The sequence below is a fragment of the Podarcis bocagei genome (genome assembly GCF_964188305.1).
Source record: "Podarcis bocagei genome assembly, chromosome: 7".
Classification (NCBI taxonomy): Eukaryota; Metazoa; Chordata; class Lepidosauria; order Squamata; family Lacertidae; genus Podarcis; species Podarcis bocagei.
In genome coordinates this window covers 90,952,254-90,965,039 of record NC_138132.1, presented here as the reverse complement: position 1 = coordinate 90,965,039, position 12,786 = coordinate 90,952,254, and the positions used below count along the sequence as shown (strand labels likewise).

Below are 12,786 nucleotides of genomic sequence, written 5' to 3'. Positions count from 1 at the left end.
TCATCCCTGACCACTGGTCCTGCTAGGTAGGGATCGTGGGAGTTGTAGGCCTAAAACATCTGGAGGGCCGAGGTTGAGGAAGCCTGATCTAAGCTGTTTTGGGTTAAGAAAAGAAAATTGTAGGAAAGCAAATAGAATGGAGGGATGGGAGGCTGGAGCAGGCCAGCAATAATACAGTACAATTGCATCTTACATAAGGGTTATGTTCCAGGGATGGGGCATCTATGCAAAAACTGTATACTCGAGCCACACTCTTGGAACCACCCCCATGTGACTATCCTTATCTTTCCAGGGCTGTGCACCAAGCAGGTTCTTGCCCCCTTGCGTATCGGGCTTTGGGGGGCTCTCACAAGATCTTGTGGGGCTTCTGAGTTCCTGTGAGAGCATCACAGGCCTACTAAGCAAGGCAGAGAGCTTCAAAGCTCTTTCTATACCAGGGAAACTCTCCACCGTCCATGCTTTAATTTGTGCAATTTCAACCAGCTGGCCTATAACCATGTAAGGTCAAAATCACACGAGTAAGTTGCAATTGTTCTGTACAAAAAAATGCAATATATAGGAAATAAAAGAAGTAAGAAAAATACAGCATCTAGCACAGCATGTTAGAATTTCTGCAACAGGCAGAAAAAAACGTTGAGCGGTCTGCCAAGACCCTCAGCAATTTTCAAGAGGTCCACGGTGGGGTAGAGTTTGAGAACTTCTAGCCTAGGATAGTCCCCTCTGCCGCTTGCTGCCCTCACCTGGCCCTTGAAGGGCATGCTTTGCTCCTTGGGCTACAGGAAGCTGTGGAGAGGTGGCAGGAGACTCAAGCAAGCACTCGTGGGTTGCAGTGGAGCCTACCTTGATTCTGCTCTTTGGGATTTTGGATTCCCTTTTGGATTTAAGTCATGGTGCTTACTTACGCCACCTTCTCGCCTTCTGCTCCAGTACACTGCAGAGTTTCAGAAGCGCTTGGACAATTTCAATATCCGCTTTGAAGACATTGTCTTGTTAAATGCAGAAGGGAAGAAGGACCTGGAGACTTTCCGAGACAGCAGGATTGACCGGGTAGACTATGCAAACTTCAGAGCAGAGGTGAGAGGGAATGTATGGGAAGCAAAAGCCTTGTATGTCTCTTGTTTCTTCCATCAGTCGCTGAGAATATTATTTGGGGATGCTTTGAATACTTGAAAATAATACTATAGCAATGCTAAGTGTTACTCTTACTGCTATTCAGCAAGGCATTTGACAAGGTGCCCCATGATATTCTTGTAAAGAAGCTGGTAAAATGCAGTCTTGACTATGCTACCACTCAGTGGATTTGTAACTGGCTGACTGACCAAACCCAAAGGGTGCTCATCAATGGTTCCTCTTCATCCTGGAGAAGAGTGATTAGTGGGGTGCCACAGGGTTCTGTCTTGGGCCCGGTCTTATTCAACATCTTTATCAACGACTTGGATGATGGACTCAAGGGCATCCTGATCAAATTTGCAGATGACACCAAACTGGGAGGGGTGGCTAACACCCCAGAGGACAGGATCACACTTGACAGATTAGAGAACTGGGCAAAAACAAACAAGATGAATTTTAACAGGGAGAAATGTAAAGTATTGCACCTTGGGCAAAAAAAATGAGAGGCACAAATACAAGATGGGTGACACCTGGCTTGAGAGCAGTACATGTGAAAAGGATCTAGGAGTCTTGGTTGACCAGAAACTTGACATGAGCCAACAGTGTGACGCGGCAGCTAAAAAAGCCAATGCAATTCTGGGCTGCATCAATAGGAGTATAGCATCTAGATCAAGGGAAATAATAGTGCCACTGTATTCTGCTCTGGTCAGACCTCACCTGGAGTACTGTGTCCAGTTCTGGGCACCACAATTCAAGAAGGACACTGACAAACTGGAACGTGTCCAGAGAAGGGCAACCAAAATGGTCAAAGGCCTGGAAACGATGCCTTATGAGGAACGGCTAAGGGAGCTGGGCATGTTTAGCCTGGAGAAGAGGAGGTCAAGGGGTGATATGATAGCCATGTTCAAATATATAAAAGGATGTCACATAGAGGAGGGAGAAAGGTTGTTTTCTGCTGCTCCAGAGAAGCGGACACGAAGCAATGGATCCAAACTACAAGAAAGAAGATTCCACCTAAACATTAGGAAGAATTTCCTGACAGTAAGAGCTGTTCGACAGTGGAATTTGCTGCCAAGGAGTGTGGTGGAGTCTCCTACTTTGGAGGTCTTTAAGCAGAGGCTTGACAATCATATGTCAGGAGTGCTCTGATGGTGTTTCCTGTTTGGCAGGGGGTTGGACTCGATGGCCCTTGTGGTCTCTTCCAACTCTATGATTCTATGATTCTATTCTTTTTTTCTAGATGCACAACCCTGTGGTGAGGACAAACATTCAAGATTTGGCAGTGGAACTTGAGAGACTTAGCAAGGTTCAGGTAGGTCTCCTCAGCTGTACTGAGGCCTCATCTGCACTGTACCTTTAAAGCAATATTTCAACACTTTAAGCAGTTACGACTTCCCCCCGAAGAATACTGGGAACTGTAGTTTGTTATGGGTGCAGAAAGATGAGAAGACTGGAGGGGAGGCCTGATAAAGATAGCAGTTTAAGTTTTTTACCCCACTTCCCCAAGCACTATCAATGTACCCAGTGGCGTAGCGTGGGTTGTCAGCACCCGGGGCAAGGCAAGTAATTTGCGCCCCCTAACCCTAACCCCCAGATGTTGCGCCCGGTGCGGCCGGCCCCCCCTGCACCCCCCACGCTACGCCACTGAATGTACCAACTAACCTTATAGACATTGAGAAACAAATAAAGAAACATGCAGCCTGGCAAGCGAGAGGGTATCGTCTTCTATCCAGGAATGGGAGGAGAGCAAGCATCAGGTAATGGCCGCTAACAAATAAAACTCCCAAAGAAATACGAAGCTATAACAAACTTTATCCTATCAGAAAGGACTGCCCAACTAGAAAAGTTGAGACGATCAATGTCAGGATTTACCATATTTTTTGCACCATAACACTCACTTTTTCCCTCCTAGAAAATAAGGGGAAATATCTGTGCATGTTATGGAGCGAATGCCTGCGGGTGGCGGGTGGGATCTGCTGCAGTCGTGAGCAGAGGATCCATGGTTCCCCTTCCTTCCCTCCTCCATGGTTACAAAGCATGGATCCACATGGATCCTCAGGATTTTTGCGTTGGTCTACTCCAAACTCACTGTCAGATCACATGTCTGTGGCCACAGCATGAACCACAAAAATCATACATCCACTGTTTCGTTTAGAATATTTTTTTCCTTGTTTTCCTCCTCTAAAAACTATGTGCGTGTTATGGTCTGGTGCGTGTTATAGAGCGAAAAATACGGTAACTATGGAGGGGAGGGGAGCTATAGCCCCAACTGAATCAAGCGGGGAACAGCTTACAGTGGCCATGAAAACAGCTGACAAAGCCTTTGATAAACAGGGCAATAAAATTAAGCAGCTTCCTTTGTATACAAGAGACGTTTAACTCACCTCAAGGTGCATGGTCTACTTGAATCAAATTTCCCACATGATACCAGGGGAAACATCAACCTGTCGGAGGCAATGTCAGGAAACTGGAACTAGCATACATACGACGTGGTTTTGAAATTTTTTAACCCATTTTGGGTTTGGGTATTTAAAGAGTTGAGTTTAATATACAAAATGGACCTGCAATCTCCCCCTCAAATTGCTTTACTTGGAATAACTCTACCAGTTTCTCATAAAGAACTTTTAACGTCCGTTCTTGTGGCAGCACGTATAGAAATAGCCATGCAATGGCCCCCTGCCTTGAGCTTGAACATTGACGCATGCTACTCCAGAGCATGGGCAAGAGCCCTGGCTGAAAAGTTGATGTGCCAGAAGTGTGCGACCAAAGGGAATTCTAACTCTTACCTTTTCTATATTGTGTGGCAACTGTTTTTGGGTTGTGTGTGTCAAGAAGATTGTGTTTATAACCCACCGGGATTTCATGGTAATATGTGGAAACATCCTTTGGAGTGAACCATAAGATTTTGATCTGATATTTCTAAGCAGGTTGCTTGATGTGTTGTGAGTTATAGAATCAATGAATCATAGAATTGTACAGTTGGAAGGGATCCCAAGGATCATACCAGTCAAACTCCCTGCAATGCAGAAATTTATATTTTATGTGTGATGTGAAAAATGAACATTTATTTTTTCTTTAAAAAAGGGGGTGCTGGAAGATGTTAGAAGGCGCTCCCCCATTCCGCTCACAGAGCTACAGTTCTCAGAGTGATTTAACAATTGTTCCCTCTTTGCAGTGAAATCTGGGAATTGTAGCTCTGTGAGGGGAATAAGGAGTCTCATCACAACTCTTAGCACCCTTAACAAACTACAGCTCCCAGGATTCTTTGGGGGGAAGCCATGACTGAAGTTGTGTCATAGTGCTTTGAATGTGTAATGTGGATAAGGCTTAGGTCGCAAGGGGAGGAGGAGACCCAATCAAGGGAGCTTTTTGCAAATTCCCAGCTTTGCCCTCTATCCAATCTGAACTATTGGTGTTCCCTGCAGAACGACAGAGCCCTGTTAGAACGACTCACTGAGGAAGCTCGGAAGCTCAAGGAAATTCGGAATACGAAGGTCCTCACTATGGAGGACCTTGTGGTAAGTACAACATGTCACAGAAGAGACCCCCACCCTGGGCCCCTGCTGAAGACGTCCTCTGTTTTCAGGCTTCAAGCTGAGGATGTGCTGAACCCCTGAACTGAATCTTTTTCAGCCTTCCTTGAAATTCCTCGACAGTTTACTTGATTTCACTTCCGCTGCCACTGCCCCATGTTTGCTGCAAATTTAGCTTTAGCAAATATTTATAGCTTCTTCATTGTTGTTTTTATCATTGTCCGCCTAGTACAGGTGAGCACTGGCTATTTTCATTACATTTATGTCCCACCTGTTTCTCCAAGGAGCTCAGGGCACACATGGTTCTCCTCCGCATTTAATCCGCACAACACCCTGTGAGGTAGGCTAGGCTGAGAGGCACCGACTGGCCCAAGGTCACCCTGTGAGCTTCATGGCTGAGTGAGGATTTGAACCCTGGTCTCCTAGGTTTTAGTCCAACACTCTAACCACCGCACCACCCTGGCTATAGGTCAACAGCCTACCCTCCAACATTTATCTGATGCACATAGGGACATCCTATTCTACATCAGGAAGCTTCTCCCCTGTTTGATCTCACTGCACATATAGACATCCTATACAGGTCTACATTGGTCACCTGAGCCAATTACAACCTCTACGCTGAACCTACTTCAAAGGATTGTTGTAAAGAAAAAATGGGTGAGGGAAGGTATCATGTACAACACCTTCAACAGATAAAGGCAATGAGTTAAAATTTTAACTGTAGGGTGCCTTGAGTCCCTGTCAGGGAAAAGGCATACAGTGGTACCTTGGGTTACATGCGCTTCAGGTTACATGTGCTTCAGGTTACAGACTCTGCTAATCCAGAAATAATTACCTCGGGTTAAGAACTTCAGGATGAGAACAGAAATCGTGCTCCGGTGGCAGCAGGAGGCCCCATTAGCTAAAGTGGTGCTTCAGGTTAAGAACAGTTTCAGGTTAAGAACAGACCTCCAGAACGAATTAAGTTCTTAACCCGAGGTACCACTGTAATAATAATGAAAACTGTGAGACTGACCAGGAACATACCAGAGAGCAAATCCTCCTGAACTTAGTGGGACTTACTTCTGAGTAAAAAGAATTGCAGTGTAAGGCTGCACTGCACAGTCTTTACCCACCCAGTCACCTGGGAGTAAGCTCCATTGAATACAGTGGGACTTACTTCTGAGTAGACAGTGTAAGGCTCCATTTACAATATAGGAATAAACATTCCACACATATCCTAAAAAATGGCTGGCTGCTGAAGCATTGTAATTGAAGAATCTAAAGTGGATGGGGTACATTTTCCTTCAAAATTATAGGAAGGGCTATGTTTGCCAGTGCCAAAATTTCCTTCATTTGGTGCAGGTATTTTATTTTCAGTATAAACAAGAGTCCATTATTGCACCTACACACACACACACACAAGCATGCAGCAAAGGCTCCTGTTTCCAAAAAGGACAGGGATGGAGATCCTGATCTCTCCACCACTTTTAATTGTTCTCCAAGATGTGAAGGGGAGGAAAAAGCAAAACCGGGACATTCTGGGATCAAATCAGAAACCAGGGTGGCTTTTGTAATTCTGGGACCGTCTCTGGAAAATAGGGACACTTGGAGGGTTTGCAATAGGCAGGTTAGAGACTTTAAATAAAAACCTAGGGATGTGCTGAACTCCTTTGAAACATTTATTTAGTATTAAAATTCCTCAGAAGTTTTGCCTGAGACAGTCCACGCTTCTCAAAAAAACTTGTTTTGCTTCATTAGTAAGCCAGTCATATCTCTAAGCCAAACGATGTGGCTTTGGCCCACATGACTTCTAGATGTGGAAAGTCTCCAAATTGTAGGCTGCAAATTTGGTTTTAGGTAAGGTGAAAGTGAGAGTTCTGGGTACAGGGGAAAGCAACAGATCATGAGGGGAATGGTTCTTTTACGGGGTATGATTCACCTGTTCATTTTCTTATAGGTAAAGCTGAAAGAAAGTGTCGATTACTTATCAACGCTGGGACCTGGCTTCCAGGTATTATTACGGGTTATACAGCTGGAATGGGGTTCTTTTGGGTGCTAAAACTCATTCTCCAAGAGAATTCTCCAGGTCTGCGCTATTCTAGTATGTCACCGGTAGTTTTAAATCTATTTATTTATATAATACATAATATATATTAGCATGTTTCTGAAACCTCTAGATACATTCTTTTTGAGGTTGCTTGAAGGACCTTGCTTTGTGAGTCAGCTTGCAAATTTAAACACAAGACTTCCTTTTTTTCTTTTTATTTGTCTATTTGGGATTCAGAAATATTAGAATAATCCTATTAGAACCAACACACCAGAACCTGAATGAGTTCTGAAAAAAATTAACATCAGTATTGTGGGTGATGAAATATATTGTCTTTTCAACGCTGCACTATTGGCTTCCGCTGCCTGTAGTTCTTATTGGTAGAAGAGAAGCTGCCTAGCCTTTGGTCACTTCCAGTCTGTCACTATTTTCGAGGTGGTGGTGGTGGTGGTCTCAGTCGCATGCCAGCAAGTTCCAGTTGTGCAATTATAGCTGACTGGGCTGTCTTTCCCAAAAGATGTGTGTGTTTGCCATAAGGAAAGTGACAGGGGAATGCCCTGGGAAGTGTGAGATAGCACTTTTGATGAAACATTACCTAATCTGCCCACAAACAGATCAGAATGGTTCTCTGGAAGTAACATTTTTCTTGAAATACACATTTTATTCTAGTTTTAAATGGAAACTGGAAAGAATATCCACCCTTAAGTTTCTTCTTCAACAAATCTTGTGCAGCAAGGAGAAAAACAGTGGAATTCTCCAGGCAATTGGTTTATTGAGCATTCATCCAGCTTTGCTTGCACAAAGTTTATGTGCAGTTTAGATATAACAAGCGTTTATTCTGATTTATTATCAGGAAGGTTATATGGCACTGCAATGAGCATCCTTCCTGCCTTTTTCTTGATTTGCTCACAAGTTGTTTACAAGTCTTTCCATTAGTCATTTGTTCATCTCGCACTTTTCAATGTGTTTCACCATAGCTTTCTCAATTGCAAAACATTTTTACTGTCTTAAAGTAGATTTGCTGATACTTGGACAACATGTCAACATGTCTCTTTAATTGCACAAACCTATGTATTTAGCATGCGCTTGAATCTGTCCCACAAAATGCTGACATTCGGAAGAGAGCCGATGTGTCCAGAGTGCCTGTGTTCCCTAAGCAGCCGCCTGCCCTGCAATTTCAAACAGACACAGTCACTTGTGGAGCTGAGACAAATTTAATCTGTGATCCCATTTCTAATTAGTTTATCTACTAATTAAATTAGTTAAAACTGGCAACCCTGTTGGGCAATCTGGAGCAGGTTTACTCATAAGCAACACGCACTGAGCGCAGTGGGAATTACTCCCTAGCAAGTGTGTTTAAGATTGCAGCTCTGGTAAATTTATTAATGGCCAAGGGGTTTGTATTATTATTATTATTATTATTATTATTATTATTATTATTATTATTATTATTAATACCCCACCCACCTGGCTGGGTTTCCCCAGCCACTCTGGGCAGCTTCCAACAAAATATTAAAATATTAAAACAAAATTAAATATTAAAATATTAAAACAAAATTAAAAATATTTTTAAAAACTTCCCTAAACTTCAGATGTCTTCTAAAAGTCTGGTAGTTGTTGTTCTCTTTGACATCTGGTGGGAGGGCATTCCAGAGGGTGGGTGCCACTACCGAGAAGGCCCTCTGCCTGGTTCCCTGTAATTTGGCTTCTTGCAATGAGGGAACTGCCAGAAGGCCCTCGGCGCTGGATCTCAGTGTCCGGGCTGAACGATGGGGGTGGAGACGCTCCTTCAGGTATACTGGACTGAGGCCATTTAGGGCTTTAAAGGTCAGCACCAACACGTTGAATTGTGCTCAGAAACATACCCACCATCATCTTTAGCATAAATTGCTTATGCTTTTTGCTTTGTTGGTTCCTAATTTCCAAATTTTGTAGGCATTGTATCTTTTCTTCCTGCTTCTTTTCTTCCTTCTAGTATCTTCAATAACCAGCAAACTAGGCTTTGCACGTGTATTATCCATACCATCGCCATCTTACATATTAAAGCCCTATTGAAAGGAACTCTTCAGGTTCTGCGTATCTTTCTAAGCAGCATGCAGTGCCTATTTTACTCTTCATTAGAAGCCCTTGCTTCTATTTAATTCACCACTGAGGGATTTCAGCAAGCTCATTCTGTAACTTCATCTTCCAAGGATTGTGACTGTAACAGGGTAATGAAGTGTAATCTAAATTCCACCACAAGCATCTTGCAAAATTATGCACCAACTCGAAAGGTTGCTTGGAGGTATTGAACCATAATTACAGAGATAGGAAACTCCTTTCGATAAAAGAAAATGTTCTGCATTTCCTTCATGTACCGTATTTTTCGCTCTATAACACGCACCCGACCATAACACGCACGTAGTTTTTAGAGGAGGAAAATCTGTAGGCATGCCATCCGTAGGCATTTCCTCCATAACATGCACAGACATTTCCCCTTACTTTCTAGGAGGAAAAAAGTGAGTGTTATGGTGCAAAAAATACGGTAAATGTCAAAGACAATATGTATTTTTTACACAGAAAGACTTTCCTGCTACAAAATAGTGTGAAGCCCATGTGTAGACTGTCATGTGTGTTGGGGTTCTATTATGCTTGTTTTTTGCTGTATGTAAGTCCATTAGTGTGGGTGGTGATGGCTTGTGACCGTGAAACACAAACATGTGCAACCAGCAGGCATGATGATCCACCCCTGCCTTTGCCAACCTGGCACCCTTCAGTGCTTTGGAGAACATCTGGAGGCACCAGGTTAGCAAAGGATGCATTGGAGGGAACCGAGGAAGAAACTGCAAGAGGTTGTCACTCTCAGCAGCTGCCCTGGGCTCCTTGTCACTTCTAGTTTCAGCCTGATTCACGGAGGGGAGGCCTGTCAATGGCTTTGCACATCATACAAAGCAATGTTTCTGAATTCCAGTTGCAGGAAGCCATAGAAGGAGAGAGTCCTTTTGTACTTGGGTCCTATTTGCAGGTTTCCCACAGGCATGTGGGTGGCCACTGTGGAAACAGGATGCTAGACTAGGTGGGCTATTGACCTGGTCCAGCAACCTTTTGTGATGCTCTTATCATCTGTCAGCACCCCCCATATTGCTAAACCTTCTCCCTGCTTCCCCAACAGGCTCAGATAAACAATACCGAGGCTCAGATTGGCCTTATTGAGAAGATGTTCCCCATACAGACTCGGAAAATCCTAAGGCAGGTGAGTAGAAGGAGAGGTGATGGCATTATTCAGCATATTTTGTGGCTGTAACAGAGGGTGAAATATAGGTGTGCATTTGGTGTGCAAGAGCAGCAGCGGCACTATCAATTTACCTCCTTTGCTGTTGAAATGGTACGTCTGTCTTCAGCCAGAGGGCTGCGGCTCCACATGTCATTGTTCCAGGAGGCACACATGACACTGAGCACGTTCTGCAGCAAGTTAGGTCAAGTGAGCAGGAAACATGTCATGCATCAGGTGCAGCACACTTCTGAATTGCACCAGCATATCCTGCTTGTGAAGCCATTTAATTAGCCACTGTGGGGAAGACTACTGGATTAGATAGTAGGAGGGAAACTTGAAATTGAGCCTGCCTAACTGGTGGCTTCAGAAACAAGACACCGACCAAAATCAGCATTTTTCTAAATTTTGCAATGCAGTTCTCCAGCCAAGTAATGTCTACAGAAAGGCATATACTAGGGTAAAGTGCATGAACATGCATGGTAGCAAAAATAACATAAAAATGTATTATATTACTGAAAGCTGTGTTGCAAAAATATGTATTTTGGGATAAATTCACAGTAAAATGAGTTTTTAACATTGACCCTTTTTTAATGGTAAATTGATGCTACAAGAATTAAACGTATGACTGCAAAGGTGAGAAACTGAAAGCAACTGAAATTTGTGCCTCCCTACTAGATGGAGGGACACGGGTGGCGCTGTGGGTTAAACCACACAGCCTAGGACTTGCCAATCAGATGGTCGGCGGTTCGAATCCCTGCAACGGGGTGAGCTCCCGTTGCTCAGTCCCTTCTCCTGCCAACCTAGCAGTTCGAAAGCACGTCAAAGTGCAAGTAGATAAATAGGTACCACTTCAGCGGGAAGGTAAAGGACGTTTCCGTGCACTGCTCTGGTTTGCCAGAAGCATCTTAGTCATGCTGGCCACATGACCCAGAAGCTGTACGCCGGCTCCCTTGGCCAGTAAAGTGAGATGAGCGCCGCAACCGCAGAGTCGGTCATGACTGGACCTAATGGTCAGGGGTCCCTTTACTAGATGGGAGGAGGCCTGTTATATTCATAGACCCTGCCACAAAAGCTCTCAGTCCAGGACCAGAAACACAAGGAAGGGGAGAATGGGAGGGAAGCGGCAAAGGTGTTGTTGCCAGCAAGGATGACCACCGTTGAAACCTCCCCCTGAATGGAAGAAAGGGAAGTGAGACAAGGTGGAAAAGAATAATAAAAATGCAAGGTTGGAAAGCAAGAGGAAAGTTAGGTTTCTAAAAGTTTTCTCAAGGAAGAAAAACAGAAAGTCAGTTGGATGTTTGTAGGAAACGTGTGTGCATTAGAAGAAACCAGGACTGACCCAAGCTACCGTATTTTTCGCCCTATAGGACGCACCGTCCCATAAGACGCACCTAGTTTTTTGGGGGGAAATAAAGGGGAAAAAATTATTTCCCCCCCAGGCGCGGGGCTGGGGCAGCCCGAGCTTCCCCCGACCCCAGCCCCCAAACAGGCAGCTCTCTGCAAGCCGTGGGAGCCCAGCGGTGGCTCCCGCTGCTTGAGAAGAGGTCCGCGAAGCCTGGACGCGCTGAGATCAGCGCGCGTAGGCTTCGGGATGCCGGCAACTCTCCCCAAGCAGCGGGAGCGTTCCCGCTGCTTGTGGAGAGATCCGCGAAGCCTGGACGTGCTGAGTTCAGCGCGCGCAGGCTTTGGGATGCCGGCAACTCTCCCCAAGCAGCGGGAGCGTTCCCGCTGCTTGAGGAGAGATCTGCGAAGCCTGGACGCGCTGAGATCAGCGCGCGCAGGCTTCGGGATGCCGGCAACTCTCCCCAAGCAGCGGGAGCGTTCCCGCTGCTTGCCGAGAGGTCCGCGAAGCCTGGACGCGCTGAGATCAGCGCGCGCAGGCTTCGAGATGCCGGCAACTCTCCCCAAGCAGCGGGAGCGTTCCCGCTGCTTGCCGAGAGGTCCACGAAGCCTGGAGAGCGAGAGGGGTCGGTGCGCACCTACCGCTCTCGCTCTCCAGGCTTCAGCGAAAGCCTGCATTCGCCCCATAAGACGCACCCACATTTCCCCTTCATTTTTGGAGGAGAAAAAGTGCGTCTTATAGGGCGAAAGATACGGTATATGCTGTGTGTTCTCAAAGCACGCGTGGGCTGCATGAAGCAGCACTTAGAGCTGCCAGGTGCATGTCAGCTGCCCCACAGAAGCAGACGAGTGACTTGTCCAAGGCCATTTAGTGAACGGAGGGCTGGAAGGGGATTTGAACCTAGGTCTAAAGCGGATCATTTGATGGCTGGATCTCTGTTAAAATGCTTTTTGCAAATGGGCAACACATGCAGTCTGCTTCCAATAAATGTGAACTGCAACCTAGCTAACAACATATATTTGCAACATAATTTTTGTGTAGGAGCAATCTTCAATTTGGAAGATAATGCATTCATTGGTGGAGGAACAGGGGTGGGGCATCTCTGATTAGCCTCTTGAGAAGCACTGGTTGGAGTCCTTCAACCTGCACCTCCTTTCTCCTCCAGGAGCTGGATTGCTTTGTAAGAAAAGAGGTGGGGTACATCTCACAGTACCTGAAATGGCTGAGGAGTGTGGTAAGTATGAGATTCTTCTGCACCCGAGTGATGCCTCAGGAGTGAGATGGTGCTGAACAAAAGTGGCAGTGACCACTGGACAAACCTTGCCTTGGGGTGGGGTGTTGATCAGGTGTATTAGAAGGGCAAGGTGTCTGTTGTGGGAAATGCATCACAAGGGCAGAAGAAGGGAAAGTTGTGTATTAGTGAAAGGGTCAGCTGGATGAAGCCAGCATAATTCAGGAAAGAAATTGCCTGCATGGAGGCCTCTGTGACTTATTGGAGGCTTGCAAATGCCAGTTGTTC

At 45.3% G+C, this 12,786-nt stretch overlaps 1 protein-coding gene across 1 annotated transcript in view; it reads left to right on the top strand.

Annotated features, from left to right (window-relative positions):
* The window catches only part of PROM2 (prominin 2), a 52,924-nt gene that overhangs the window by 30,330 nt on the left and 9,808 nt on the right, over positions 1–12,786 (top strand). Inside the window, exons 15-20 of the mRNA XM_081200940.1 lie at positions 928–1,074; positions 2,351–2,422; positions 4,536–4,628; positions 6,583–6,636; positions 9,824–9,904; positions 12,433–12,501. Coding sequence (XP_081057066.1) covers positions 928–1,074; positions 2,351–2,422; positions 4,536–4,628; positions 6,583–6,636; positions 9,824–9,904; positions 12,433–12,501 — 516 coding nt within the window. The remainder of the gene's footprint in view (positions 1–927; positions 1,075–2,350; positions 2,423–4,535; positions 4,629–6,582; positions 6,637–9,823; positions 9,905–12,432; positions 12,502–12,786) is intronic.